The sequence below is a fragment of the Pisolithus orientalis genome (assembly GCF_024613125.1).
Source record: "Pisolithus orientalis strain OTSU chromosome Unknown F5J12scaffold_6, whole genome shotgun sequence".
NCBI classification, from domain to species: Eukaryota; Fungi; Basidiomycota; class Agaricomycetes; order Boletales; family Pisolithaceae; genus Pisolithus; species Pisolithus orientalis.
Window position 1 is genome coordinate 1,164,891 of NW_026260787.1, and position 27,868 is coordinate 1,192,758.

The following is a 27,868-nucleotide window of genomic DNA, read 5'->3' on the forward strand; positions in this document are numbered from 1 at the left end:
AATGTTCACCTATCAGCTGCTTGTCTCAAATAAAAGTTTTACCGAGCCTACTCGCCGCGCAATTCCTGCAAGCACATTCTATGTAAGGGAGTTCGGAATATGCAATGGCAAGTGAATCAGTTATGTTGGAAGTCGTAAGGCAGGAAAGAAGTACTTGGGTAGCTTGGTTCGCTTTGAAGGCTCCTGCAAATTCAACCGCAATGACTATGTAGGGGTGCGTACCGGGGTCAACTCATGGCTCAGTGCACCAGTGCTATGTAGTTGTAATGTGTAACAAGTATCGCCGTGAGACGAAATGAGTAAGTGATGTGACTTGATGAAATCATGGTCTTCTGAACCTGGTGCCGTGCAGTGCATTCCAGAGGACAGTTCATCATCGTTGCACTGTCCCACGTCACCGTCGACGTGCACTGCGACACGGTACACGGTCTCGAGGACCCTGTTTAAGTCGGTAAGAGTATTGCTGTGGGGGTGCCGCATCACGTGGTCCTTCATTGGCTGGGCAATACGTTAACCGTATTCAAGGTGACCGTTTAACGTAGGCGACAGCCTTAAAGCCAAGCTTGCAACTACGGGCTTTTTTTTTTTTTTGTTGCTTGACGACTGGCCTTCGAGAAAGTGCGCGATGGCCACCCTCGCTCGTACGGCGGTGTCCAAGGGACTTGACCAAGATGATGCTACTCGGTCTCTCCGATACAGCGTACCTTCACCTTTCCCAACCGAACGTCTCATCGATTTAGAGGGTTCCAGTGACGACGAGATTCTCAACGAGTTGGCCGCCGAGCGCGTTGAGTATGACGTGCCCGAAATTGCTTCTGAGAGACCTTTGGTGAGCTTGCTCTTTGTTAATAATAGTTTGCTTGGCTGATCTATACATCTTGTGCCATCTTAAATTAATTTGCTACAACAGAAAGATATCCAGCTTTCCATTGCAGCCGTTCAGGAATCATGCCTGACCACTCTCGCAAATCTCCTTTCCGTGTCTATATCCGTTCAGCCCCCCATTGCACATGAACATTCTGTTTCTCTGCGTAGCTCACAAGGCTTACTTGTGCCTGCAATAGCTGCTGTTGAGACGCAGTCGAACACCAGTGCTTTAGGAGCTCTGGTCCACGCACTTCGAGTCTTGGACGGGATCGTCGACTACGGGGGTTCACACCCTCTTGCTGAGGGAGGAAGCCGAGACATTGTTCGTGAAGCGACTCTGCTCATGCAACTACGCGACCTAGTTGATGCGCACGTGCCTTCAATGCATCGCCATGACGCACACCTCGCACAAGCCATCGTTGGCCTCTTAACAGACCTTCATCAGCTTTCAACATCGTTTGTCTCAACTCCAGAATTATCACTTTCGTTATCCTCTGGGCAGCCCACCTCCCAATCCTCTCCGCAGTTACCTTCAACACCCGCCACAGAAAATGATCCACATACCGTCTTAACAACTCTGCAAAGGCAACTCTCTTCCCTCCAACCTAGCAACAGCGTTGACGCTTCGACATCCACAGCAACTCCCACCGCCGCACCCGCACAGCACCTGCAGGCGGCTTTACTTTGGGCTCGGATAGACGAACAATTAGCAACTGTTGTTGCACTGTGTAAGACACGCGGGTTGGCTAATTCTGATCTACAAATCCCCGATAATACAGACCCATTTTCAGACGCAGCTGCTATTTCCGGAGGAGTAGAACCTACGGAATCAAATGTGGATGCACCTAGCGTTCCCTCGTTTGACGAAGACCATCTGCCCCCGCAGTATGAATACGAGTACGATGTGGTCCATGGCGAACTACCACCCGCATATGCTACTGATCTTGCCATTGCATGCGGGTCACTTGGCGACCAGAAACAGATGTCGGAGTATCCTCCCGAGAAGGCTTCTGGGGAATTCAGTGCCCTGTCGCAGAGGGTGTCACATGCGCACCAGTCAACTTCGGTTGATCTCGATCTAGTCACGGGGGCCATCGACCGGTTATACGCGGCCGCGCCCCAATTGACTAACCAGCGAGTCGAACTCCGGCAGAAGAAGATCGCCCAGATGAAGAAGGCTCAGCGTACAAATAACAAAGGGAAGGCACGTGAGGTCACCTCTGTTCAGGATCCCGAGCTGGATAAGATGCTTGACTTGCTGGGAAGGGCTAGCTCGCGAGAGATCCCAGATCAAAGTGTCGTTATTGATCCGACCCGAAAACCACGAGTAAAGAAGAAACAGGACCTGAAAGAACAGGTGAATATTGACCAAATACTCAGAAACTTCTCACTTAGTGCATCACAGCGTTATACATACATCGAGCATATTGTCCAGCGCTCCACTGCTGGCCGGCTCCACTCGCAAGATGCAACATCTTCCAGTATTCCATCCCTGACTGTCAATCCTCGGTCACAAAATAGTCCTGTCACTGAGAATGAGCAGATACGAAGTAATCATTCATTACGGGAGGGTGGTGGTGCGGAGGTGTCCAAAGGTGCTCTAGCAGCACCCGAAATGAAGAACAGGTCAGACAGCTTAACGGTCCCTACACACAAGGAGTCACGCAGCAGGAGTGCTTCTGCGCCGCATCTTGCATTTTTTAGGTCTATGTCGTGGGATCGTTCTTACACGGCGAGCTCGACACAAGATTCGCATTCACATGGATCAAAGAATTCTTCATCTTCTGTAAGACGATTTTCAGAGAGGTTCGGGAGTAAGAGCCGCCCCACCTCGTCGGGAGGCCCAACTATAAGCGGTGAGTTTCTTTTCAAAGGTGTATCGGACTGTTGAAGTATTGATTCATCCCCATAGGCGCGCTTGATGTCGTGTATATAGCCGAGCATCACGAGACGCTTAAACATGTCCTGGTCTTTGTTTCGCTACCGCGGTCTTTCTCATCAAATGGCAACTTTAATCTGAATGGACAGTCGTCCTCATCAGGGACGCTGACAGCCGAGGTTCTCGCTGACATGATCGGTCAAACACGTGGCGACCAGCTCTTGCTGCGACTGTCTGGAACCCCTTCCCTCCCGCTCGGGCTTCCGGTCTCTGTCACTCCCGGTTTGAAAAATGCCCTCGCGAAGGGTACGCACTGGGAAATTAAGCTCAGTTGTGCTCAGCGGACCCAGTCGCTCAGTACTCGCAACAGCATGAATGTCACCCCTAGCGAAAACGACGACTCACCATTGCTCTCAGCTTCTCAGCTTACTACCCTCCTGCCGATATCCTATACTTGTGTATCCTGCCTCCTCCCACTCGTCACTCCGGCTCCAACACAATACCGGGACCTCCCATCCGAGTACTGGGAAGAGCTCGTTGATGCTTGGATGTGTCACCCTGAGGGGCAGACACTCGCAGATCTTAAGGTGAATATGCGTGGGGGAGCAGGCAAGAGTGGACAGAGTTTTGGCTTTTGGCCGGCGGAGGGTGAAGCGCTTGTAGGTGGAAGTTACATATTGTTTGAGGGGCGCGCGGTCGTTGGAGGGAATGTAAGGGAAGTCATCACCAGCGTGAGTCTACTCTTTTATATATTTGTTTCCTGGTTGTTTGGGGTCGATGGACGATTAAGAAGACCGACACCGTTCTTCCACCGGTGCACCCTGTTTTCCCCGCTGGAGCCCATGCTGGTTCTAGTGGGGAAAGCATGGGGATTTTCGGTTGATACCAGACGTCCGAGAGTAAGCTACAGCCCTCTTAACAAACTCTTTTCGCCAAGGACAGTGCAATGAGAGCTACACTTGAGGACACATCTCCTTTTCCCACAATTTGATTTTTGTATCCCTGAATTGGTACTAACGCGTTTGACTGTTAGCGTGGTGATAGTGCATGTTTGATCCGGTGCCTATGTGGTGCGATCGTCGGGCGGCGGCAAGAACACAAATTGGAAAATGGATCCACCCTGAGGATGTATCGTTTATCAAAGTATGCTATCCGGCTAATCAGTCCGGCTGCCGAGTAAGTCACTGTTTCACGCTGAATGAGGCCTTGCTAAAATCACTATCTGTGTCCCTGCAGATGTCCCAAGATTCCAATGTCAGCATTCATAGTCCGCGATATGATTGAACACGTGCAGGCACATGCGACCTACCGCTTTGTACTGTCCGATGAAGAGGAAGAAAAGCCCAGGATTTTGGTGCGTATATAAGTCCCGCAGTTTCTTCTTCCAGCCTAAATTATACTATCAAGGTTTGGTTGTTCAAGCCGAGAATCCGGATATCATATATGCTTTCTTCGCCACTATTCCTGCCGCGAAATGACTCTATCGAGGCGTCCAAGGTGTTGTACAAAATCCTCGGTCCAGATTCGACAACGGATATAAAAGAGTGGGTCTTGTAGTTCATATATCAGAACGGTGTTGATTTAACATCTTGACAGACTGCTTAACAAGTACCCTGGCTTCCCTCAAGCTGAGCATTTGTTCTACCCGATGGACGTGTGTAGGAAGTTAGCTGCGTTACTCTCGGAAAGTACGCGCGCGTACCCCGAGAGTCTGCGGACGATGACTGGGCTGGAGGTGGGCTGGTTGCATCGTGGATAAGATCTTAGACCCTGGTAACACCGGAAACTCCGGACGTCACTCTCATTTGCACGTATATTTCTCTTGTTCGTTCTGGTCTCACTGCGTTACAACTCCGTTCATTTTCATTTCTTTTGGGTTCCATCTGCACGCATGCATATTTACATTGTATAAAGATTTACCGACACCGGATTTTCCACCTCGTAGAATGCACCATATGGTCTCTTTGGAAAAGTATTACATGGTGTGCCATGAAGATTTCTGTGTCCGTGGCGATGAGGCCATCCTTCGGGCCGACATATCAAGTCCTGACATTCAAATGACAGTTTCCAAACCCAAAGCAGTGGCTCGCCTACGGTTTAGTAGTAAGGGTCAATATTCGTTTTCCCCGTGTGCCTAAGAAAATGTATGTACAGATTACGATGCATGGTGACGACTTGTCCATTATTCCGCTCGGCCACCCCTATGCAGACCTGGCATCTACTAATCTCGAGTTCAGTAGAGGCCATTCCAGGCAATCCACGTTGAACTCGCATAAGCACTCGGGAATTAGGTATTCTTACAATCATATCCGATAATAGGGACGATGAAGGCACAGCAACCAGGATATAACTTGAAGTCCATAAAACTGCTAGAATGCGTCAGATAAAACAGCGAACTCCACCATCTTCAGGGAACAATTTCCTTCTCCTTCCCTTTCCTCGAGGGCGGTGGAGATCCCAAGGGTAGACTTGGTGAACTCGCTGCTGCAGCAACGCTCGTTAATGACGCAAGTCGTCTCGTGCCCTTGAACCCAGCAGAAGGTGATGCTGGAATATGAGAGGATGAATGTGAAGGACTGCCCGGTGAAGAAGCATTCGCCCGGACGAAGGGTTTCGTAGGCGTTGTTTGTGATTCAGAATGTGTCTGTGTCTCGCCTTGATTGGCTTCGGTGAGGAGAAATTCGACCCACAAACGGGAAAACGACTTGCAAAAATTAATGAGATCAGCGTTGAAGACATGATTGAGAAATATACTGTCTACTTACCTCTGTCTCATCCGTTTTCTCGAGCTCGATAGATTTCCTCTTTGACGGTGAATTAAGGACGTTGGATGAACGGCTCCAGAGGGACGGCGAGGAATTAGCGCCATTACTTTGCGCACGCTGTAAACCTGCCCTTTCGCGCTCAGCATCGCTCCATGATAATATGGTTGCCAGTAAAGATAACATCTCGAATCGTTTTGAGTCCGCGCGAGGTGTCGAGAGGAAAGAGAGGAGAACATTAGTGACAAGTTGCCTGTCGACGTTAGTGTCAGAGGAATTTCTCCGGAGTCGACGCAGGGCCTCTATCAGGTGTTCGTTGAGGATGACATCTGGGAGAACACGGTAAATGACACCAAAATCGCACGCGCAGGAACGAAACCGAACATACTTTGATGTCTGAGTTTCCCTACAATGGCATTCTTCTCCTTTAGCTCTCTTTCTAGTTCCTGTGTTCTCGACGAGCTTGTCTTGGTCTCTTCCAACTGAAGCTGAGGAACGATACCGAGTTAGTAATTGTAACCAGAAACTCAGCAACAGGCTTACCTCCGCGTCTAATGCACGTCTCTTATACTCTGCAAGTGATAACGTGACCTCATCAAGTCGCGACTTGTAGTCTTTTACTGCCTGTTGTAGCTCATGTTCTTTCGCTGAGGGCACTCGGATCGGTGCATGGAAGGGAGAGAGCGGGAAGGAACTCAACTGACCTATCTGAAAGTCTTCCAGGACAGACTGTAGGTTGGAGGCAGTCAACTTGGCGGCTTCAAGCTGTGCTAATTCTCGATCTCGGGCCTCGTGTTCTATCTCCAAGTCACGCCGAAGGGACTCCACCATCGAGCGCGCCTCATCAGCGGCTACCTTGTCCTGCATAGCCGCTTGTTCCCATTCGTCCCTATCGATACGACACCGTTCAAGCTCACCCATGGTCTCGCGTAGCTCACGTTCCCTTTGGATGGTCTCTTGTGCGTTCTCGCTAAGTGCCCTACTTCGCATAGAATCTAGTTCTCGTGTAGTCCTCTCTGCCTCTTCATGTGAGGCAATAAGCTCAGCTTTGAGGGTCTCTACGGTTGAGACCAGATCCTCATTTTGAGCTCCAAGCTGCTGAATCTGCTGTTCCCTCCGATCGAGTTCTTCCTGGCCGACTAGATTAAACCAAGGTGCAAAGCATGGGGTCACCAACGAGCACGTACGGCATCCTGCTTAAGCTTGGTACCGAGAGATGTTCGCATGGCAGTGAGTTTGGCGAGGAGGCTATGGTATTGCGTGGACAGGTTCTCCTTCTCCTCTAATGCTTGTCGGAGCTTCCTTTGCAAAGACTCGCTGTCGTCTCCATTTTCTGGAGTATGGGCGCGGCCATTCATGGCTGGGTGGGCTGCGGGGGACGACGTGGAGCCTCGCTCGCTGTCCGTGTCGAGAGACGAGCGATCGTCCATGAGCGCAGCTGAGTTTGTGTCCGACGACGAGGACCGTCCGTTCAACGGGCGAGTCTGATATGGGGTCGTCCTGAATGCGATGGCGAGCTGCTGAGGCATTCGTGTCATCGGCGAGGAGAAATAGCGCTGTATTACGTAATGGGTGCCCCTATGCACCAAGCTCATTCCACGAGTTCTTGGACAAAAGTACGGCCTTGTCGAGCCAACTGACTGCAAAAATGTGACATTGTCCTCATTTTCCAGAACAAAGAACAGAGAATCGATGTATCAATGAACATTACAGCGGGTGCACGACAAAGACCTCATTTATTGTTCACGTGACCGTCGCATGGTGGACGTTGCATTTGGACGCTGCTCGTCGTCGATCCCGACAAAGCGAAGAGGAACAAAAGAAACGCGTCTGGGGACAATAAAAGGTCAAGCTGACCAGCCGCTCACCTGCTTATTGTCCTTGGCCGCCAGCATTGGGTCGATAGCGTCTACTGACCGCCTCTCAGACTTTCCAGATGGACAGCGATAACCATATGCTGGTAGATATTCCTGTAGCGGTAGATGAACCAGACGACGTCGTTCGTTGGGTGCCATCTCAAACGTCGAACCCGGTCTTGCAGGCACTTATACACCAGGCAGAGCAAGACAAGAAGAGTGAGTCACGTCTTTCCTTCCCTCTCGCCAGCCTATCTCTTCTACTTACCACGATTCACCATCGTTCGTATACCGACACTTGCCAATTACAGGTCAACCTTCGCTACCATGTATATCTGAGCCGCTCTGGACTCATACTCTTCCATCCACTACTTCCACTCTTTGGCCCTCGAGCACAGCCCCGCCAACTTCGCGTGTGTCGTCACTGCCCTCTTTTGGGGACACATCCTTTTTAGTGCCTCCCCGCGAGCCAAGTGGCTCAGACCCCTCGTCCTCTTCGAGCTCTGGACGCACCAAAATTTCTTCAGGTGCTCATCGCAAACCCCTTTCGGCTTCTGTAAATCATCCTGCGCGCTCAGGGCGAACAACATCCAAACACGATCCTCTATCAAAGCGTCCTAGGTCATCCTCATACTCCTCTTCTGGCAAGGAAAAGCCCAAGGCGAGTCTTGCTGATCGCGAACAGGATCCAGATGCAGCTGCATTTTTGGCACTCCTCAGGGATGTGTCAAAACAACTGGATGACAACGCGAGGAAGAAACAGATTGTTTCCACCAAGCTTAAGGATCAGAGACAACGGGGAGACGCGGAGGGAGATGAGACACACCAGTCCTCATTCCGCGGAAGTCACATTCCACCACCTGCCCGGGAGAGGGGGAAAGAAGGGGAGAGAGCGAGAGCAGGCGGGAGTCACGACTTGTCATTAAATGGCTCGAGTCTGGTCCCGGATACTTCATTCGATACTGTGTCTCAGCGAACGGACCAAAGGCCCGGTGAAACGTTTGGGGTTCCCTGCCGCAATACCAACGTCCCAGTCAAATCAACACCTTCCGCCCAGCTCAACTGTAACCCCAGTGGAAGGTCTATGACGAAGTCTGCCACTTCGGGCTCTCGCACCATAATGAGGGTTTCCAGTATGGACCCCAACGTGCCTTCCCGGCGAGACCCTGTATCCCATACTCGTAACTTAAGCAGGACTACGAGTACATCTACAATTACTTCAGGTTCCCACCACGAACATGCCGCATATCAGCCAATCACTCCCACTTTTGATCGTCATACACGAGTCCAAGTGTCAGTGAGCGGTAACGTTGCCGGGGAACGCCTAAAGCACACCGGTACTGTGACAGAAGATAGCCCTATGGCTGTCGATCCTGACACGAGTTCTGGAGACCGTACTAATTCGGATAATACTATGGATGTTCCATCGTTCCCCAAATCGAAACCATGTCCCAAGGTACCAGATAATTCCAAGCCGCAGCCCGTGACGTGCACTCAACGACCTGCAGTCGGGCAAGCGCGTTCCACACCTCACCGTCCCCCGGCACTTGGCATGCGACGACCCGTAATAACGCCTAGTAATGGCCCTGGTAGTGCATCGGCTTTCCCATCTCCCTCCCAATACGGTGCCCCGTCACAACCACCGAAAGCCACAGCTGTTCCACGGTTTAAGCCACCTCTCCCAAAACCGCCAATTCTGAAGGGCTCTACTGGGTCTGCTTATAGCAGACCCAGTAGTGTGGTTAATGGGACCGAGAGCGATATTACCCGACTTGGCGTTGGAGCGGGGCCGCGATCCCCGGCCAAGGTGGCTTGTGTGTGTCCTGAGACGGACCCTGATTCATCATTTGATATATCCTTTGATATGGATGCGGACATGTTAGAGGAGGCCATGCGACCCTATGATTGATGGAGGTACTAACGGTCTACTGACGGTGCGAGTGGGCTGGAATTATACATCAGAAATACTTACAAGTTACACTATACAATTGTTGACGTATTCCATACTATACTCGCTTCTAAAGGGATAGTTTCCCTACTTAGTTCTCCTTGCCAGCATTATAGATCATGACGGTCCTCAGGCGGGTCGCTTGGTGAGACGTCGGACCCACACCAGCTTGTAGTGAGGTTATGCTGCATTTGTAACAGGCTATTTCCTGGTAGGTCTAGGTTGCAATCCAGTGATAGGACTTGCTTTCTGCAGTCCGCGACCATATCTTGCAACAGTAGGACGCGTGGTCTGCCAGCATTGCCAGGTCTCACCAATTCCCTCTGGCCGCGTGTTTCAGGCAGAACTCACACAGACAGCGAGACCAGGAATGTTACAAGGGACGACTTCGTATCTAACCCAGTTACCGGTAGAGCTGATTTGCGAGGTATTGAGTTACCTCACCGCCAATGAGCTCGCCCGAGTGCGACAAGTATGTCCCCATCATTCATCGTCTTGTCTTCCACCGGGCAAACCATTTGACCGTCCCCAGATATGTAAAGTGATCAGGGCTGTGGTAGACCACTCTGAACAGCTGCAGTACATCATCGACCTAGGATTCCTTCGCATGTTAGAGATCCCTTCAGATCGGTGCCGTGGTCCCGTCGCCACCCGCCGCAAGGAGCTCCGCGAGTTTGAAACGTCGTGGCGGAATGTAAGGTACAGGCGCAAATGCGACTTCCAGCTTCTGACGTCTGGTCTCGTGTACGATTTTGTGGGAGGTATCTATGCCTTGGCCGGCGAAGGCTATTTGCACTTCTCCATCTTACCTCACAATCCCCGTGAGGACTCGCAGCCCATACGTACTTGGTCCCACCCCGTAGACATGGCAATTCTAATTGACTTCACGTTCTGCCCTGCTCAGGACCTTTTGGTCATCGTGAGCCTGGCCGCCAATGAGTAAGCCTTTTGTCGAATCCCCTCACCCTTCCGCGTGTTTGCCACTTAACGTCCCCTTATCAGTCACCACCACTGTTACGATCTACATCTGCGCTCTCTATCCACGAATAAATCTCATCCAGGAGCTGTGTCGTCAGTACTCAAGGCAGTCAACGATCGGCAGTACCCATTTTACCATGCCAACGGGCCTGTCAAGGTCCAGGTTCTCGATAAATATCTGGCTATATTGTGCCGTGAGGTGGTTGTTGAGGGCGATGAAATAACAGATTACTTCCAGCTCTGGGAGTGGAGAACGGACAAAGATGCTAAAGTACGTGGATTACAGATGTTTCACATCCATCGTGATAGCAACTAGAATCCCAGTTCACTATGCAATTTACCGAAAGTATGACCGATTTCATATTCCTGGCAGAAGACAGGTTCCTCCTCCTTGCCGACGATGGGACCATTTCTATCTTCTCTTTTGTTGGTGATCAAAACCTAATTGCTCCACAATGTACTGCGAAGTTGGCCATGCCTGCTTTGATGCGGGACTGGCATTTCGCAGATGCTTTCCTTGGCGGAAATCCCGCACCGGCGATAGGCGCTATGACGAACTTCTCTCGCCCTTGGGTTGAGAATGGGGAATCGCCAATGTTCCACCCCACTGCCGATGACCAGCTTCTGGCCTTCCACGTAACGGTCTATCGTATGACTAACGAGGATGACATGCACTCCTATGTCTTCTTTGTATTCCGCAGTGAGCTTCTCGGCCTCCAGTCACTTTACGAGAAGGAATTTAGGAAGCAAGAAGGTTCCCAGAGATCGTGTCTACCGTACTCCATATGGGGGAGATCTCGGGCGCATTGGTCCCCTGGCAATTACGTGGATTGGCAGAACTCAGTGTACGGGTATCGCACGGTAGAACTGCTCAACGACAGTCAAATACTGTTCTCGACGGAACCACGCAGGTTACGTGTGAGGGACTTTAATCCGAACCTGCTTTATTCCTTTCCTCGGGTTGGGGAAAGCGGACATCTGTGCCCACTTGAACGCCGCCATGGATCCCAATTCGAGCGTGGAAATGGATACTCAGTGTATCGCATTGGGATTTCGGCTGAAGCCATAGGATCACCCGCCTGTATCAAGCCATTCGCGGAGCCTTGGGGAAATGGCCTGCCGCACAGTGAAGTTGTCACTGAAGAGACCTTCAATGCGACAGAGGTGATGATGGACGAGGGCCGTATTCTATTGTTCAGTGTACGTACTTATCGTCTGCCTCACGGAATTCGAGAACAGTTTTTCTGATTGTTGGCGCCTCCACCAGCGCGATACCAGTAAAGATCTGTTAAATCTCGATGTTCTTGTCATGTAGATGGCAAGAATCGCTGGGTTAATTAGGGTTCTTGTTACCTCACCCCTCGATGAGGACTGCATGCACTACTGTTGGCTGGTCTCTCCTATCGAGACAACCACCAGCTGGCGCTCCGAGGTGGGCCGAGGAACTAGTGGGGTATGGGGTAACATGTCACAACTGTGACCTACATGACACACAGAGCAACATTAGTGACACTGGGCCGTGGACGATTTCTTTGACTACGGAATGCGGTGATAGGAACGATTAGAGATGAATATAATCTACACTTCTTGGCTCTCAAGACTCTGTTTCTTTGATTTGGTGGGGAGGAGCTACAGGAACCCGGTGAGACCTTCGCATAAGATGATGGAATCACAATTTACCGCAGGGTTGATGTAAGGTACGACACCTCCCTCGGATATCACAACTTTATCAAGCAACTTGTTCAGCCTGAGGTAGTGAATTAGCTCCTCGGCGAAGAAATGCGTGGGAAAGGGGCTCACTCCTCGTCGTTGCGAACGGCTAGCTGAATATGCCTTGGGTTGATTCGGCGTTTTTTGTTATCTCTAGCTGCGTTACCAGCAAGTTCCAGGATTTCGGCAGCCAGATATTCCAGAACCGCAGCCAGGTACACTATGCATATACGCTGTGCTCAGGACAGCAGACGGGAATATTCGGATGAAAGAATGGAAAATGGGGTGGCTCACCCGGCGCTCCTGAGCCAATACGTTTCCCATAGTTGACGCGCCTTAGCATGCGGTGAATACGACCGACGGGGAATTGGAGGCCAGCTCGAGTGGAGCGTGCTACATTCTTCCCGCTCTCGTGGGCCTTCCCCCCACCTTTCCCCTTACCGACAGTCTTGCCTCCTCGTTTTCCCTTGCCGGTTTCTTTAGCCATGGCTGCGTTGACGTTGAACTCTGTACAGTCGCGATGCGCGTCAAGACACGCCAGAGCTTGGGGCGCGTGTAAGCGCCAAACAAAGCCAGCGTCACGTGCCCCTATAAATAGGAGTCTTTCGTCATGAACATTGACCTCTTTCATCTTATCTGCCAACCAAGCCTGTAGCAAGCTATTGGTACTTGAAACCGCCGCATTTTATTTATTTATTCGTTTAGAGTCTCGATAGTCATGCCTCCAAAGCCTGCATCCACTGGTGGAAAAGGCCCGGCGGCGGCGGCGAAGACCCCAGCCAAAACAACCGAGGGAGTCAAGGCAGGAAAAAAGACTGCCAAGACAGCGGCTCCCAGTACTGCAGGAGAAGAAAAGAAGAGGGGTAGGAAACGAGTCCGCAAGGAGACTTGGTCTTCTTACATTTACAAAGGCAAGTGCTAATACCATCCGCATGAGCCGAACCAGGTTTGATTCGTGTCCTCTGCAGTCCTGAAGCAAATTCATCCCGACACGGGAATTTCCAACAAGGCTATGGCCATTTTGAACTCCTTCGTGAACGACATATTCGAGCGTGTTGCGACCGAGGCGTCCAGTAAGTCAATCTGCGGAACGTGCTCGGGGGCTAATTACTAACTGACAAACAGAATTGGCTGCATACTCAAAGAAGTCGACGATTTCATCCCGTGAAATTCAGACAGCTGTACGACTCATTCTACCTGGAGAGCTTGCAAAGCACGCTATTTCCGAGGGTACCAAGTCAGTAACCAAGGTGTGTTTCACATCTTTCTACGGCAACTTACGCCACTCACTTTGATCACAGTACTCTAGCTCTGGGGGAACCAAGTAGGCGGATCTCGTTCTCATCTTACTGTATCCTTAGTCGGGGGATCCGTGTCCTGTTGCATCTGGTGTATCTTTATGTTACAACTCTAAGTTTTGTATTTGCTACGGCCAGTGGACATTCGGTCCGATTGATTATGACTTGATTGCAAAACGCGACTCGATAGGTCTCAATGTAAGATTATGAGGTGCCGCATGACCCACGCAGTGTTCTGGTTATGCCACCCAAATTGAAATACTGAGTGTTGATACGCTTCAACGCAGTACTGACGACATATCCACTTTCTAGTCTGGAGGGCGTAGCGCGGAACACCGCTCCCGGGTAAGCGTGCAGTTGATATAACGAACAGGGAATGCCCTTCAACGCCCGGATGGTAAGCCACTGGCCTGGGCGACGCAATGCGGCGTTCGCCCACCCCACAGACGTCTCAGCGCTGCTAAGTATGTCATGATAACTACTGTAAAGTTGGCCAGGAACGACCCAAAAACGAGGTTAACATCCACGGTTGGCATGTGAAGCGTATGTTATTATTACAACTGATTGTAGCACTGACTTATTCCGTATTTATCATTCTGCTGGGGGGGTCTGTTGGTATGTGAAAGCGCTGAGTATGTGGTAGGTTCCAAGTGTGTCCTATTAGAGGGAATGTAGAAAGTGTAGGGCAATCAGATTACATACATAGGGGCTGTGAGGGTGACTTCTTTTTTCAGGGTGACACCGCAGACAAATTTCTGACAGTTTGTCCTCAACACAACGAATATCTATCCAATCGCGCTACAAATTGGTTGAAGCCTACGTTCAAGTGCCGGACGACCAGTCAAGCGACTCTTCCATGAGTTCCAAGTGAGCCTACAGCTCTTGACCTAATGACCTTGCCCATGCTCCAACTGGTATCATTTGCCACCAGACAACTTCACCATATAACGGACATTACAGACAACGGAGAAGTGGAAGCCAGATGTTCGCAAAGGCTCCAAAATAACCCTTTAGTCCCTCCATCAGACGGCTCATGTCCCATCAATCAACTTCCACCCGAAATTTTGTCTCTCATTTTTGAACATGGGACTGCGGCGGAAAACCTCGAAGAAACAAATGAGGAAGGGTCTGTGACTTGGAGCGAGTTTCAGGAGCGCCGAGGTGAGGATAAAGAAGAGGAAGGTTCTGGCGATCAAAAGGGTCAAGTCCAGGAAGAGAAAGACGAACACGAATCTGATGAAGAGGGATCCGACTCAGACTGCGAATGCTGTGACGATGATAGCGAACTGTCCAGCGACTCGGAGATTTTTTTGCCTTTCCGATTTGCTGTCTCCCAAGTATGCAGACACTGGCGTACCGTTGCGCTAGAAACCCCCTCGCTCTGGACAAAGATTGAAATCTCGTGTATGGACCAGTCTCCTTACGAGAAAGTGACTGCCTTCTTGGAGCGTAGCAAAAGTCTTCCACTGGACATTTACATCGATTCTGAGCCCCCGGATGACCTCTCGGACGATGAAGATGTACCAGAAGAGCTCTCTAAAGTTGACCTCGACAGGCTCCTTGCTCTCTTGGTTCCCCACGTTCCTAGATGGGGTTCATTAGAAGTCCATGTTGGATCTTATGAGCACATGTACACAATCCTGAAGGCAGTCTCGGATCCATCCGTTCCTCCCGCTGCTCAACTCCGGGATCTCCAGTTATACCATCACGAAGAATCCGATGACGATGACACTACGTTTTCCAAACCGGAATACTCTGATCACTTTACGCTTTTCAGCGGTTCTGCGCCGCAAATCCGAAGCATCAGTCTATGGGGTGTACACGTCGACTGGACTCAAAGTTGGCTTCGGTCTCCTCACCTGGTCGAACTCGAACTTGCTTATCATACGCAAGATGTTCGCGCTCATTGGTCTACCTTTTCTGCTATGTTGCGTGCCGCAGCACCCACGCTCGAGAAGCTGTGTTTCGAACAGTCGGGTCCTTCTGGGTCTCCTGGTGAATGGACTATTGAACCGGGTACCCCGGAATGGAGCATCGACGTGAATAATCCGATTTTACTTCCTAAACTGATCCAACTCGAGCTCGCGTTTATCCCGCCCTTTGAAGTCGTTTCGCTCTTGCGGAAATTATGTATGCCCTCGCTCAAGGGCCTCGCTCTCGACTTTGATGACGAGGACTATACCGATCTCGTCACGTACTTAGTTGGACCTACGACTACCGCCGCTACCACGGCCATAGCTTCCACCTCCTCATGCAAGGAACCACCCAGTCTGCTTAGAGGCCTCGAGTCTTTGAAAATCGCTGGTTTACCATGCAACGAGCAAAGCATAGAACAGATGTACAGCGAGCTTGTGAACCTCGAGTCACTCAACCTATCCATGTACCATCTTTCTTCTCCATTCTTCGGAAACCTCTACCCGCAACCACCGCTGAAGTTGGAGGAGAGTGGAGTCCCTGATACCACCGTGTCCTACCGTGTCCTCCTTCCCCGTTTGACGACACTCTTTATTTCCAATGTCCCCGGTCACGTCGTTCGACATTTTGTGCATGAGCGACAACGGGTTGGTGCACCCTTGCGGATGGTGTTTGTAGATCAGAACACAATTGTTACCCCCGAAGAAGAAAGCTGGTTAAAGAAGAATTTGGAGAAGTTTGACTATTTTGAAGGGAGCGACGATGAAGATTCAGATGACGAGGAGTCCCTCGGTCCGTCCTGTGTGTGGGATTCATGCGAGGATTGGGATGCGGAAAACGATTCATTTGAATCGGGTTCAGAGTGAAGTGATTTTTTCCGTATTTCTTTGTATGGAGAGGATGGACTGATATGTTTCATCAGAGTCATGGAAGGGTGTAACACAGAGTGGGTAGAAATGTGTATTCAGCGAATAGAGTATAAAGTTTAGTTATCTTCGGAGTCCCCCATCACCATCGGACACAACGATGGGAGTCGTATCAAGTCAATTTGTGGGGGGGAAAAACATCGCCCTTTGCAAGTTAAGATGAAGGGATAACGCGCGACTAACTCAGAGAACTCCCCCGGGGTGCTGCCCTACCACTAACCCAAACTTCCAAAAGACTTACGGGAAATACTTTATACAACAGCCCTAATTATCTTTACTTAAATCTAGTGTCAGTGAGTGGTCCTGCTAACGTTAGTATCCGTGAGACGACCTGTCGCGGTTACACTTCAAGTGGCTCGAGTTTGGATCTTGTATTTCGGCGGCTGACACGTAATACGACTTCTCGATCGAAACGCTGACGGGGCCACCGACACTCCCTCCATTCCCGGCTGATTCAAACACGTCGCGCGCAAGCTGGCTGCTCTGATCATCCACAACATCCCCCAAGTAATCGGCTGGACCCCATATGTTTTTTCCCCGCCTAGATAACGCTTCTTCAGCCTCCGGACGCATGGTGGCGTCGTGTCCCTCCCAAGTTATTTATGTAGCCTTCTCAAGTATGCATTGGATCTGGGGAGGGAAATCGGTGAAACAGCCAGACCGGGTTGTGGGCTTTGTCAAAGCGTAAAAAGCTCATGTTTTTGACGTCCGCACCCAAAGAACCGGGAGGTAAGTTAATTCAGTGGCCGCCCGGTCGGAGTGTACGTGGATGTCCACGTTCTCAACTGCATTCCCATCATGGGGATAGCAATTTTCGGCAGCTGTTGGTGAAGGTGATTTTTACTCGTCGTCCTTGACCCTCCCTCCAGTCGTGGTTGGACCCGACGAAGTCAAGCACGCTCGAACCACATTAGCCATTTTCCCAGTCTAAGAAGTTTCGCGTCCAGATGCGATAGGAGAGTATGTGAGTAACATCTATTTGAAATGTCTCACCTGTCGATTAGTAAGCCGCACGACCTTGAGCCTTTCGTATCATATAATGATCACGGAGATGGCCATTGGCCAGTGCAGGAAGGGCATGTTTTATCGGGTATGACAATGATATGATGGTGCTAATGATGATATGATCACGATGGGAAGCTTACTACAGCCAGGGTAGCTTCGCGATTTGAATTGATAAAGAAACTCGAATCGCATGCTAGGAATCGGTTTGGTGGTGTTTCTTTCTTCTGGCTTACACTGAATCACTGACAGTGGACCCCATGCCATCAGACACTCTGGGTAGGGTTATTGCGAGTTTGGCAGCAGGGTTAGATGACACGGACTTTGTTACTCGCCGCCCTGCAACTGCAGCATATAGCATCTGCATGCAGGGGTGAACTCAATTAAACTTCCCACATGTGCATTCCGACCTTGCAGGACGAATCTCGCACGCCGTCGACGTAGGTTCACGCTCATCCGTTCCGCTCCGGTTTCACTAGCTTCACTTACTAAACCATATTCTTCACCGTGGGTCTAGCGTTGTAACCTGGGAATTCAGAATCACGCTGTGCGCCGCATAAGCTGATCAAGCATGGTCGTCCAAGGCGGATCCAATCGCATCAGTGGATATCATGCGGGCCGGATTACATTAGAAAACGATGACTGATTGTTGCATACGTTATTATATGGGCATGCCCCCATCCCCTGGTACCCCGATATTTCTTATGTTTTCCGTGACATGGGATGGGGTTCTCCATTTTCGTAGCGTCCTCGCCACGTTTCCCACGTCATTGACCAGCATTTGACCCTCATTCCCTCCCACAGAACAATGTACGCCGTGAAACTTTTTTCATGATCGACCCCACGGTGTCCGCTGTATCCCGCGTTAATTAGCAGCAAGACGACGTCTGAGTGACTCACTAGTACCAGGGGGACACCGTAATATCATAACATGTCAAGGTGCAGTACCGGTCGTGTTCTTTGGACGCCTCCTTCTTTCATTAGCGTGCCCCTTTAGTGCAACAATCTAACCTTGCAAGTACTGAACCTTCACATTATGTCAGGCGCATTTTCACAGGCTATCGCTCGCCCTCGACACACCCATATGGACATATGTGCATAACTTATCTCATAACAGTACACATACAACACCCACGTACGTACACAGGATATCGATGGTTACTTGAACCTGAAAAGCATCATAATCAGATCTACAGCATCTCGATGACGTGACGGTTAAATGTAAGCTTTTTTTTTCCTCCTGGCTTCCGTCAAGTGCCCGGTATCTAATAAATTACATACCCGCTACATACGTATTCAGGTTCGTTTCCATTTTTTCCTGCGAGTGACCGGTTTGGCGCCGCGTTCTAACGCGCGTTCTTCAACTTCGGGTTGCCTTCTTTTCAATATAATGTGCCGTCATTGGCAAGGATCCAGTGTTAGTGTGTAGTTGGCTATCTACTCACACTAGCAAAACTCCGCCGATGTTCCACATTTCTCAGAGGTGAGTGGAAGTCATGCAACGCTACAGCATGTTCACATGTCGGAACGCAGTGTCATCTGGTCATCGCGGGAGAAGGCCATGTATGCACATACAAGTCCGTACGCAGACGCTGCATGAGTGCGTGGAACCATGTATATTGTGGTTGGTCCTCCCTCCGCAAGTTATAATACATACATCCTCGAGTTCTGGTTGGACAGCGGTGCGCAGTGATCGCACCGACATCCGGGGCCTGACAATCTCGCAGCTTGCAGGCCCCAGGGCATCCTCGTTGACAGCCTGGGGAGGCGAAGTACTGTCATGGATAGCATACATAGGACAACACACATATATATGTCTACTACACTTTTAGCCTTTCACGTGCTTGTAGTATCTCAAATACAAGTACTGATCAGATCATCAAAGAGATCGGGAGAGCTCTGCCTCGAGCTCGGCGATATGTATGTACGACCGCGTGTTGCATCGATGTAAGCATGAACACACGAGGGTTTGTCGAGACGTTACAATAGTCATTTGACTTGGAGGAGCTCCAACGAGCCTCACATACGGATCAGTTGATCCTGGTAGTTGCCTCATTAACCTCGCTGATCTGATATCCGTCCACAGCATGTAGCTTTTAAAGGAAGTCATCGCGTACGTGGCTAGCGGTTTCAGGCTCAAAGCCCGATCTAGTACAGAATGGAGGGTTTATTTTGAAAGCATGTACTTAAAAATGCTGAGTCAATATTAGAAACAAGGCCAACTGTCAGTGAGAATGATGAGGAGTGTAGCGCAGCGTTGCAACGTCCTTTAAATAACACAAAAGATAAAACAAGAATGCCGTGATGCGTCGTCGATGTGAGTGCGTTTACGAATAACGGAAAATGTGGGTCGTTGATGAATACCGATGAAATGAAGTGATATGGGGCAGAAAATCAAACAAGTTTCAAGGGGCGATCATAATTTTCATAACCATATTCCCTTGTTCATCCCTTCCCCGTGCTAATAGGTCGAATGCGCGAGCAGTCTCGTGCAGCCGTAGACGATGAGTAACCAGTTCTTCGACGTTTTGCAGCTTTCCTGAAGAAAGTAATGAAAGTGCGGTCGGGTAGGTGTTGGCATATCGAAACGAGCCCTGAATGTCCACCTCACGGAGGGCAGCTGCGGAGAGGGGTAACATGACGTTGCGCGACCCCATGCCGACCAACATAACCTTGCCTCCGGTTACGGCGGCCTGGCAACAACGATAAGTCATTAATCTCGAGAACCAGAATAGGAAGGGGCACACTTACGTATATTGACATTTGGATGCACGATTCGGCACCTGTGCATTCGAAGACGATATCGTAGCCGTCGGGTGTACCGAAATCTGCCAAGACTCGCTGAACGTTCTCTCTGGCCCGCCGAAGTTGTTCGTCGGTCGTCTTGGCCCTGTCGACCGCAGGTAAACAGTAGGTTCGAGAGGCGAAACCGTTTGATTTTGCGAAGTTCAAACGTTGTTGGTTGATGTCTACGGCTGCCACTTGGGCAGCACCATATGATTTTGCAAGGGCACAAGCAAGAATGCCGATAGAACCGACGCCGAAGACGAGAACGCGCTGGCCCCTTTGAAGGTTGGCTCGTCTGCTGGCATGTATCAAGACGGACAATGGTTCTGCCAGCGCTGCTACTTCGAAGGAGCAGTTGTCAGGCAGACTACGTAAGTGGAGTTAGGAGGGGACGATGGGACGTTAACGATATGTACGAACGGATGAAGGACATGTGATGGGTGGTTCATGCGATCTTGCAACGTGCCGTCGTGGTGAGGGATTGTTTTGGCACTACTGGCGAACCATAGTGATTTGCAGAGATTATACCGACCAGAGCGACAGTAGTCGCATTGGCGGCACATGACACCAGCCTCGATGGCGACACGTTGACCTGGAACGAGATGCTTCACGCCTGGGCCGACGGATACGACGACGCCAGCTGCTTCGTGACCAAGCACGAGAGGGCTCTGGACGGCGAAGTCACCGTTCCTGCCGTCGGTGTAGTAGTGTACTGAGACGAAAGGGTGAGCACGCGTAATACGGCGAGATAACCAAGGGAGACACGCACGATCGCTGCCACACAAGCCGGTGGACTTTACAGCGACCTGGACTTGGTCATATTGAGGGGGCCATACGAGACGGTCCTCAATGCGGATGTCCTTTGGGCCATAGAGGACGGCTGCACGGTGTGTGGGGAAAGCGACGGGGGACATTGCGAGGGATGTGGGTTGCTTGGGGGGGACATTTGGACCAGACAGAACTGACTTTTATGAGGCGAGACAAGACAGAGCGAGGCAGGAGATCGTTGTTCGCATATGGACATGTCTTTCCACCGGTCCGCATAGCCGCTGACAGAAATTCCAATATATGGAAACACTGTCATATAATATCAATTAACCATAACGGGATATATCTCGGGGGTCACCTTTCCCTCGGTCTAGACTGATCCGATGCTGGGGGTGGGTCTCCTCAATAAAATAATAATATGTGACATGCCTTGCCGGCACCCTCGGTTCAATCGCCGATGTGGGGTAAAAAAGTTATTATCCTCGTTTCAATCACGCCTCCGTGAAATTGTAATATAAGCAGATAGAACGCGTGTGGTGGGTGTAGTACTCGCCATGGATCCTACGCCAGATCGTCCATCACCGCAGCTCTTCTCCCTCACCGGGAAGAACGTTCTGATCACCGGAGCTACCAGAGGTAACGTCGCGCGTGAACTGTATTCAATATGATAAATTGGACTACATGTCAGGTATAGGAGCAGCGTGCGCGATTGCCTTGGCGCAGGCAGGCGCTGCAATCTGTCTGGTCCGGCGTCCACCCGAATCAGCAAAACAGCCGAATATGGACACTGTGAACACCATCCACGGGCTTGGAGGCAGCGTCAAAGTCGTCGAATGCGACCTAGGCGACATGGAGGCAGTCCGGGGCCTGTTTGACCGGGCGCTCGACGCCATGGGTGGCAGCATCCACGTTCTGGTGAACTGTGCAGGTATCCAGCGGAGATCTCCGAGCGTGGACTTTCCAGAGAAAGACTGGGATGATGTAAGACTTTATCGTATTGCACCATGGTAAACTTTACTCTCACTGACGTTTCCTTTTTGGAGGTCCTCGACGTGAACCTCAAATCTGTCTGGCTGCTCTCCCAGGCAGCGGGTCGCCACATGGTCCCCCTTAGAAGGGGTAAAATTATCAACTTCTGTTCCCTTCTCACATTCCAAGGTGGAATCACCGTGCCCGCTTACGCCTCTGCCAAAGGCGCACTCGGCCAGCTCACAAAGGCTCTTAGCAACGAATGGTCTCAGTTCAACGTCCAGGTCAATGGTATATGTCCAGGTTACGTCGCCACCGATATGTGCGTGCAACCTTTTTCTTTCCATCCCATCGGAGTTTCGTCCCTCGCGCCAATCCGCCACCCCCCCTTCGCGTTACATAGCCGCATCAACATTAATCCCCGATTTTCGGGGATCTCGAGTACTTAGCACGTCCCCTTATCTTGCTCACGCATCCCCTGACGTTGCGAATAACGGGGTATCCACCTTGCGTATAGGAATGAACGGCTTCTGGAAGACCCAGTCAGGTACAAGCAGATCTCGGAGCGGATCCCCGCTGGAAGGTGGGGTACCCCCCGCGACTACGCTGGCCCTGTCGTCTTTCTCGCCAGCGATGCAAGTCAATACGTCTGCGGGGAACTTCTTGTTGTCGACGGCGTACGTCCCATTTGACATGTTCTTGGCGTCAACTGTCGTTCTTATGTCATGTCCTCAGGGATGGATGGGGAGGTGAGACAGGATGGCTAGACACAGCTAGATACCTTGCCAAAGTTTTCGTATGTGTACTATATGCACACAACACAATTATCGTTGACAGATGCCGATGGCGGACGGATGGCAGGCTGTAGATGCAGAACCTCGCACGCATGTCATGCTTGAGACGGCAGCAGATCTCCCCTTATCAGATTGAGCTTCGTACGTACAAGGTTGTCATGTTCTTTCCGACTTAGAGCCCCTCTCTCGACGAGGCGCAGTGAATGTAATTTTTTCCCATCTTGAGCATGGCATTGTGGAGTCGCTATCAAGAAAAGAACTGCACCAATATCAAGGACCGCTTGAACATTGTCGATATGATACGCGCCCTCTATCCCTCCACGCCGCTCCATCCGGCCCGTCAGTCCCGGGTGGAGATTACCAGCGCCCGCCTGCCGTCGGTTGCCGACTCCGCACAATTACTGAGACTATCGGTAAGATGATATCACGCATGGTGGGACGTCCACCCAAATAATCACCATCAGCTGGCAAACCACTTCTCGGGCCGCCACATCTCTCGGAACTTCGGACCAACTGAAGAAAGAAATAACCCCCCTCGCCTGAGAGAAAAATCAAAATCAGTCTATAGACTAGCCACTATCAGTTTCATTCGGGCTGCCCTCGTCGGTTCATACCGAGTCGGACTGCTGCTGCCTTATCACTTTTCATAGCGCTAAAATTCTCAAACACTTCAACCCCTGCAACTTTGCTTGATTCAGGGATATCCTATGGTCCCATCAATGTTGCCATCGGCACATTGAAAAGCCACATGAAATTATATTACGCAATGGTGAAACTATACTGCTGAACCGCAATGCTTATCTCGCCCTGTGTTGGCCTGCCCAGGGATGATTTGGTGCATGAGACCGTCGGATCGAGATCGCACGCAGGCCGGACGTGTCTCAGACTGTTAGAGCAAGTGGATACGTCGAGAAGTAGGTAAATACTAATACTGGCAGTGGCAACGCTGCAATATTCCTGCCGAAACGGCCCGTTCGAGTACACGCCTTCACCGTTCGTGAACCGCTAGGAAGTTGCGAGGGGATTTCGCCGCCGAGAACGTCGCATTTGAAAATGACCACTACGTATGAGTACTACGGAAAACACGCAGTTTGGCATAGTTCCGTGGTCCTTGTGACTCACTTCCACGCACCAGGTACCATCCAATCTGAACAAAGTACACCCTCTTGACGTGACGACCCGAATTAAAGTTCGCAAAGAATCGCCCCCTCATGGGTCGTCATCGCCCTTTAGAAGCAAGGGTAAAAGAATCCGCGGTGGTCACACCGACAGAGATTGAATTTAAGATAAACATTCCATGCATGTCTTGTTATAAAGCCCCGTCACAATGACGCCTTTCTATCGACCATCCCCTTCGCACACGTGGGAATCAAAGTCCTCCGCAATCCCGTCGCCGTCTTCCAAAAGCAACGCCCCCCTTTGTTCCAGGCTTCGGAAACAGTGATCTGCAACACCGGTTTGCCCCCAAACGATTCCCATGGCTTTAGCCAGACTCGAGGCTGGCCACGCTTTCGTCCAGAAAAAGAACGACATGATCAAAATCATCATCCGCTGTGGCGCCGTCCCGGTGATGCAGGCCCACGTGTCGGTGAACCTTCTCTGCAACTTACTTACTTTCGTAAAAGCCAACCGCCCCAATGGATGTACTACCACGCCTTCCTCTCGCCCATGTTTTCGTGGAAAGACAAATGACACTTTTGTCGCTCCGTGGGTACAGAGCTGTTAGGAAGGCACGGGTGTCCGTACCGGAAGACTCGAGAGAGTAAGGCGACTTCGTTACGTGTAAGATGTTTGCCAGTGACCCGCCACCAACGGTTCTAAGCAACCCATGGCCGCGTTAATTCCCAATGCGGAGCGAAATAGGTTCACCTTCCAGACCTATCATCGCGTAGATATGAAATACATCCTTGTGCGATCCCATTCGGAGATCCCCTTTGGCCGGGTAAATCTGGGTGATAGCAGCGACGGCTAGTGTCTACACACCCGCATACAGTAAACAGTCCAGATCGGGTTTCTTCATGAACTAGTCAGCAGTGATAAGCAAACAGACGACACACACGGCTGTGATACGTCGAGTGATCGCATTGCTCCGACTGACGAGCTAATTTCCGTGCACCTGGGGACCTGTAGCCGCAACAGAAGGGGACTAGGAGTGATCGGGTATATAGAGTCAGGTCGGGCAAACCAACTCCCGCCTTGGCAGCGTTAGGCCGGGTTTGAGCGGCCGTGCGGAAGCTTATTGGCCCTTCTGTATACGGCCGACTCGACAATATTGATGGTAGAGATAATGAGTCATCCAGTCTTTCCCTTTGTTCCGGACTGAATTTGGCCCTGACTGGCAGTAGAGTGGTATGGGTACACTTTCTATCTAACGAAATTACAAGCCCCCACTTGCACGGTGGAAGCTGTTAATGCACGCAAACTGGGGTGTTGCAAACCTACCTACCGTCAATGTTCCTGAGAGTTGAAATAGATCGTGACGGGATATCGCCATCTTAGCCTGCGGTTGGGGTGGTTCACATGAAAGAAATAACGTAGCTGCGGTCAGGCAGGTATACACGATGAGTTCACGGACAATCCGATGGAATAGAATCCAACGCTTCCAGGTTGACGCCGCCTACCAATTGGCAGGCGATAAGACCGGCTGCCGCTCATGTGAACTCAAGAGTTCGATCGACAATGGGTCACTGCAGGTCAGGAGGACTCCACACGAGGTACATCGATCAAAGATCGGGGAGGGGCGCAGCTCCAAGTGGAAAGGCGAAGCTTCATGTACGTTTCGTACGTATACGAGTAGGCGTGAACACGATTTGAGAACCTTCGGTTGGAACTTGAAACATTGTTCAGGGATGGGCTGAGTTTCTCATGGAACGTTCAGATTTTAAAATTCATGATAGCCCTGATGCGGCAGACACTGCAAACGATGATGAAATTACATTTCATGGGGACGAGGGGGAACTGATGAACTTTCGAACAGAAGGATAATAAGAAGACACACAGAGTACTCACATGTGTATCATTGGATATTCGAAATTCGCGGGGACAAGTGAACACATGCGTGTGTTGTGTCTTGAGGGTTGCGGTAAGCGTGCATTGACCACGTCTCGCTACTGAAAGGCTCTGGAACCCGGCAACCCACTTGTGGCAGGCCAATTCTATAGGATGGCTGTGTGGCAGCATGCCCCGCGGACGCGAACACATTATAAACGGCCCTACGGACCCTTGCTGGGTAATCTAACACAGCGAGTGGTGCAAAGAAGGACGGGCGAATCGTCCTTCTTTGGTCGAACTGAAGCGAAGTACTAGGTTCATGATGTGCAGGAGTGAACACACATGAACGTCAGATGACGTGCGAGGGACAAACACCCCCAACAAGGGAGCAGGTTGCCCAACGAGCGAGCCCGACAGCGTGCTGGGGAAACTCCCAGCGATGTCGCTGCCAGACCTGACCTACATCGCAGCTCCGATGGTCAACCAAAGCGACGCTCCCTTCCGTCTCTTGACGAGGCGGTATGGTGCGACGCTCACATACACGCAGATGCTTGAGCCTTGCAAGCTCCTCAACGATCGTGAATACCTCGAGTTCCACTTGCGTGATATCCAAGCACTAGCACAGGGCAGTGGTGACTTCGACGATTTTGGTGGTGGTTGGGACGGATATGCGAGACCACTTGTCGTCCAGCTGTGCGGGAATGACCCAGAGCTGGTCGTAAAGGCTGCTAGACAAGTACAGACGCATTGCGATGGAATAGGTGGGTTCACACAGCCCCACTGCTGAAGGACGACGTTCTGTTCTCTCCGACCATCGAACTCACCCAAGTTCACCAGATCTTAACCTGGGTTGCCCACAGGAGCATGCAAAAGACGGTCACTTTGGAGGGTACTTGCTTGGAAAGCAAGACTGGCCACTCGTACAGTCCATAGGTATGACCCCGGTCTATTCCCTTGGCCGACCCGACTAACCAAATCACATCGTACACAACTTTTTTGACCTTTCAGTTTCATCTATGTCTCACTCCCTCCTCGTCCCTGCGTCCGCCAAAATCCGGCTGTGTCCATCCTCGGATCCGATGTCTGCGACAGCGGCCTTTGGACAGCTCCTCGAGCACGCAGGGGCATCTTGGGTAACCTTACACGCCCGTCATGTTTCTGCCAAACGCCGGCGCCAGGGTGCCGCAGATCTCGAGGCTGTGCGCACACTTAAGGAGACATTGAACATACCTGTCATCAGTAACGGCAACGTTCGTACTTCGGACGACGTTCGTGCTAATATGGAGTATACTCAAGCAGATGGGGCGATGGTCGGAGAGACATTACTTGGGAACCCTACGTTCGTAATTTCTCTTTCTCGTCGATTCGTGAACTAGTCTCGGACTGGGCTGGCTGACGATGGTTTATTAGGTTATTCACGGGAGGTTTGCCAGACCCTGTGCTTATCTCGCTTGAGTACCTTGACATCTGCAAGCAACTCCCTGGCGTCGCATCCCTCAACACAATCCGAACCCACGTGCGGCACTTCGTTGAGTTCCAATGGTCAGTACAAATGTCCTTAATACGGTTTTATTACTTTTGATGTCGGTGGGACAGCTCACGGCGCCCGTGGTACGCCAAATTCCGCAGCGCAATAAGCGAATGTCAGAGTATCAGGGATATCGAAGACTTATTACATGGGGGTGTAACTAGATGGAGAGGTAAGGCCGCGAAAGTACTCGGTGCCAAGCACCTTGTACAGAAAGAGTCAAGCGGTGTGCAGGAACATGAGGACATATTAAGTAGTATGAGATGTATTCATTCGCTAGCGGGAGACAAAATAGAGTAATAGGAAGACTTGACATACCCGTTTGAACGTTGTTTGAGCGCTGTCTGCCTTGTCAAGCCCAAGATTGACAATACTTGATCAGGATTCAGGATATGTCAGGCGACCCTCAAGCCTATGAACGATAACCATATTTCCTGTGGTGCCACAGAAGGAAGCAGTCAGTGAGATGCAGGATAGCCCGCATAAGAAACGACTTTGAACTGAAATCCGATTCAAAATTATTTCATCAAATGCAGGCATCGGATCTCAAGAGAAAGATGGATAGAGCAAACCCAAAACGAAATAAATGGCGATGAAAATTCACATTTGAGTAACCTGGATCAAGGGACTGACGAACACGAATTCCCAGTAGGGTCCCGCTGTCAAAGGATATATACTGCCATGGCTAAAAACTGCACATCAATTTGAGTAAATAACCTGCCTGAAGCGGGACAGAAGGAAAAGGAAACATATCAATATTGGGGGGTTTACTCGCCAACCACACAGCCAACGCCGCCGACAAAATGGGGTACACATTCCTTGTGAGGGTTACCTCCCGATAGGCAAAGGTCTCCGAAAGTCTCAAAAGAGGGATCATGAAAAATGCGTATG

General features: G+C 50.7%; 10 protein-coding genes across 10 annotated transcripts; 7 read left to right on the plus strand and 3 right to left on the minus strand.

Annotated features, from left to right (window-relative positions):
• The first annotated feature begins 577 nt into the window (after positions 1–577).
• F5J12DRAFT_814443 (HECT-like ubiquitin-conjugating enzyme-binding-domain-containing protein) lies at positions 578–4,721 on the plus strand. The gene is made up of 9 exons (XM_051744983.1): positions 578–829; positions 911–2,224; positions 2,273–2,493; positions 2,572–2,723; positions 2,780–3,477; positions 3,780–3,922; positions 3,983–4,100; positions 4,154–4,290; positions 4,343–4,721. Exons 1-9 carry the CDS (start codon positions 626–628, stop codon positions 4,503–4,505), a joined length of 3,150 nt encoding a protein of 1,049 aa, XP_051602795.1. The 5' UTR covers positions 578–625; the 3' UTR covers positions 4,506–4,721.
• On the minus strand, positions 4,707–7,092 carry F5J12DRAFT_814450 (uncharacterized protein). The gene is made up of 6 exons (XM_051744984.1): positions 6,696–7,092; positions 6,213–6,639; positions 6,052–6,155; positions 5,897–5,996; positions 5,512–5,837; positions 4,707–5,450 (listed from the first exon to the last, which is right to left on the minus strand). The coding sequence occupies exons 1-6, from the start codon at positions 7,044–7,046 to the stop codon at positions 5,154–5,156; spliced, it is 1,605 nt and encodes a 534-aa protein (XP_051602796.1). The 5' UTR covers positions 7,047–7,092; the 3' UTR covers positions 4,707–5,153.
• A 35-nt stretch (positions 7,093–7,127) lies between these two features.
• On the plus strand, positions 7,128–9,448 carry F5J12DRAFT_814452 (uncharacterized protein). Its single transcript, XM_051744985.1, has 2 exons — positions 7,128–7,583; positions 7,676–9,448. Exons 1-2 carry the CDS (start codon positions 7,445–7,447, stop codon positions 9,271–9,273), a joined length of 1,737 nt encoding a protein of 578 aa, XP_051602797.1. The 5' UTR covers positions 7,128–7,444; the 3' UTR covers positions 9,274–9,448.
• Positions 9,349–11,605, plus strand: F5J12DRAFT_968409 (uncharacterized protein; the record flags this gene model as incomplete). Its single annotated transcript, XM_051750040.1, has 6 exons — positions 9,349–9,784; positions 9,845–10,251; positions 10,315–10,561; positions 10,615–11,250; positions 11,308–11,490; positions 11,558–11,605. Exons 1-6 carry the CDS (start codon positions 9,683–9,685, stop codon positions 11,603–11,605), a joined length of 1,623 nt encoding a protein of 540 aa, XP_051602798.1. The 5' UTR covers positions 9,349–9,682.
• Positions 11,558–12,548, minus strand: F5J12DRAFT_496507 (histone-fold-containing protein). The gene is made up of 4 exons (XM_051739710.1): positions 12,295–12,548; positions 12,091–12,220; positions 11,971–12,037; positions 11,558–11,919 (listed from the first exon to the last, which is right to left on the minus strand). The coding sequence occupies exons 1-4, from the start codon at positions 12,485–12,487 to the stop codon at positions 11,869–11,871; spliced, it is 441 nt and encodes a 146-aa protein (XP_051602799.1). The 5' UTR covers positions 12,488–12,548; the 3' UTR covers positions 11,558–11,868.
• A 68-nt stretch (positions 12,549–12,616) lies between these two features.
• F5J12DRAFT_814463 (histone-fold-containing protein) lies at positions 12,617–13,479 on the plus strand. The gene is made up of 4 exons (XM_051744986.1): positions 12,617–12,911; positions 12,969–13,073; positions 13,126–13,250; positions 13,302–13,479. The coding sequence occupies exons 1-4, from the start codon at positions 12,719–12,721 to the stop codon at positions 13,326–13,328; spliced, it is 450 nt and encodes a 149-aa protein (XP_051602800.1). The 5' UTR covers positions 12,617–12,718; the 3' UTR covers positions 13,329–13,479.
• Positions 13,480–14,011: 532 nt separating this feature from the next.
• On the plus strand, positions 14,012–16,249 carry F5J12DRAFT_814468 (uncharacterized protein). Its single transcript, XM_051744987.1, has 2 exons — positions 14,012–14,165; positions 14,230–16,249. Exons 1-2 carry the CDS (start codon positions 14,155–14,157, stop codon positions 16,076–16,078), a joined length of 1,860 nt encoding a protein of 619 aa, XP_051602801.1. The 5' UTR covers positions 14,012–14,154; the 3' UTR covers positions 16,079–16,249.
• A 2,972-nt stretch (positions 16,250–19,221) lies between these two features.
• Positions 19,222–21,133, minus strand: F5J12DRAFT_496726 (chaperonin 10-like protein). Its single transcript, XM_051739711.1, has 5 exons — positions 21,054–21,133; positions 20,697–21,004; positions 20,348–20,639; positions 19,892–20,294; positions 19,222–19,833 (listed from the first exon to the last, which is right to left on the minus strand). The coding sequence occupies exons 2-5, from the start codon at positions 20,839–20,841 to the stop codon at positions 19,546–19,548; spliced, it is 1,128 nt and encodes a 375-aa protein (XP_051602802.1). The 5' UTR covers positions 20,842–21,004; positions 21,054–21,133; the 3' UTR covers positions 19,222–19,545.
• On the plus strand, positions 21,124–22,675 carry F5J12DRAFT_496727 (uncharacterized protein). The gene is made up of 5 exons (XM_051739712.1): positions 21,124–21,331; positions 21,384–21,676; positions 21,739–21,986; positions 22,182–22,341; positions 22,400–22,675. The coding sequence occupies exons 1-5, from the start codon at positions 21,250–21,252 to the stop codon at positions 22,415–22,417; spliced, it is 801 nt and encodes a 266-aa protein (XP_051602803.1). The 5' UTR covers positions 21,124–21,249; the 3' UTR covers positions 22,418–22,675.
• Positions 22,676–25,774: 3,099 nt separating this feature from the next.
• On the plus strand, positions 25,775–27,470 carry F5J12DRAFT_496815 (FMN-linked oxidoreductase). Its single transcript, XM_051739714.1, has 5 exons — positions 25,775–26,210; positions 26,287–26,382; positions 26,458–26,788; positions 26,860–26,991; positions 27,046–27,470. The coding sequence occupies exons 1-5, from the start codon at positions 25,889–25,891 to the stop codon at positions 27,275–27,277; spliced, it is 1,113 nt and encodes a 370-aa protein (XP_051602804.1). The 5' UTR covers positions 25,775–25,888; the 3' UTR covers positions 27,278–27,470.
• The last annotated feature ends 398 nt before the right edge of the window (positions 27,471–27,868 follow it).

Coding starts and splice junctions, on each gene's coding strand:
- F5J12DRAFT_496507 (XM_051739710.1), bottom strand. CDS start 12,487: ATGGCTAAAGAAACCGGCAAGGGAAAACGAGGAGGCAAGACTGTCGGT. Junction 12,221..12,294: donor TATTGGCTCAGGAGCGCCGG/GTGAGCCACCCC, acceptor GTATATGCATAG/TGTACCTGGCTGCGGTTCTG. Junction 11,920..11,970: donor TACCTTACATCAACCCTGCG/GTAAATTGTGAT, acceptor GGGTTCCTGTAG/CTCCTCCCCACCAAATCAAA.
- F5J12DRAFT_496726 (XM_051739711.1), bottom strand. CDS start 20,841: ATGTCCCCCGTCGCTTTCCCCACACACCGTGCAGCCGTCCTCTATGGC. Junction 20,640..20,696: donor CGGCTTGTGTGGCAGCGATC/GTGCGTGTCTCC, acceptor CTTTCGTCTCAG/TACACTACTACACCGACGGC. Junction 19,834..19,891: donor GCATCCAAATGTCAATATAC/GTAAGTGTGCCC, acceptor CGTTGTTGCCAG/GCCGCCGTAACCGGAGGCAA.
- F5J12DRAFT_496727 (XM_051739712.1), top strand. CDS start 21,250: ATGGATCCTACGCCAGATCGTCCATCACCGCAGCTCTTCTCCCTCACC. Junction 21,332..21,383: donor GATCACCGGAGCTACCAGAG/GTAACGTCGCGC, acceptor ACTACATGTCAG/GTATAGGAGCAGCGTGCGCG. Junction 21,987..22,181: donor GGTTACGTCGCCACCGATAT/GTGCGTGCAACC, acceptor CCTTGCGTATAG/GAATGAACGGCTTCTGGAAG.
- F5J12DRAFT_814452 (XM_051744985.1), top strand. CDS start 7,445: ATGGACAGCGATAACCATATGCTGGTAGATATTCCTGTAGCGGTAGAT. Junction 7,584..7,675: donor GGCAGAGCAAGACAAGAAGA/GTGAGTCACGTC, acceptor TGCCAATTACAG/GTCAACCTTCGCTACCATGT.
- F5J12DRAFT_814463 (XM_051744986.1), top strand. CDS start 12,719: ATGCCTCCAAAGCCTGCATCCACTGGTGGAAAAGGCCCGGCGGCGGCG. Junction 12,912..12,968: donor GTCTTCTTACATTTACAAAG/GCAAGTGCTAAT, acceptor TGTCCTCTGCAG/TCCTGAAGCAAATTCATCCC. Junction 13,074..13,125: donor TGTTGCGACCGAGGCGTCCA/GTAAGTCAATCT, acceptor ACTGACAAACAG/AATTGGCTGCATACTCAAAG.
- F5J12DRAFT_814443 (XM_051744983.1), top strand. CDS start 626: ATGGCCACCCTCGCTCGTACGGCGGTGTCCAAGGGACTTGACCAAGAT. Junction 2,494..2,571: donor GCACCCGAAATGAAGAACAG/GTCAGACAGCTT, acceptor TGCATTTTTTAG/GTCTATGTCGTGGGATCGTT. Junction 3,478..3,779: donor TAAGGGAAGTCATCACCAGC/GTGAGTCTACTC, acceptor TTTGACTGTTAG/CGTGGTGATAGTGCATGTTT.
- F5J12DRAFT_496815 (XM_051739714.1), top strand. CDS start 25,889: ATGTCGCTGCCAGACCTGACCTACATCGCAGCTCCGATGGTCAACCAA. Junction 26,383..26,457: donor GCCACTCGTACAGTCCATAG/GTATGACCCCGG, acceptor TTGACCTTTCAG/TTTCATCTATGTCTCACTCC. Junction 26,992..27,045: donor CACTTCGTTGAGTTCCAATG/GTCAGTACAAAT, acceptor TCGGTGGGACAG/CTCACGGCGCCCGTGGTACG.
- F5J12DRAFT_814450 (XM_051744984.1), bottom strand. CDS start 7,046: ATGACACGAATGCCTCAGCAGCTCGCCATCGCATTCAGGACGACCCCA. Junction 6,640..6,695: donor CCAAGCTTAAGCAGGATGCC/GTACGTGCTCGT, acceptor CTAGTCGGCCAG/GAAGAACTCGATCGGAGGGA. Junction 5,838..5,896: donor AGGGAAACTCAGACATCAAA/GTATGTTCGGTT, acceptor GTGTTCTCCCAG/ATGTCATCCTCAACGAACAC.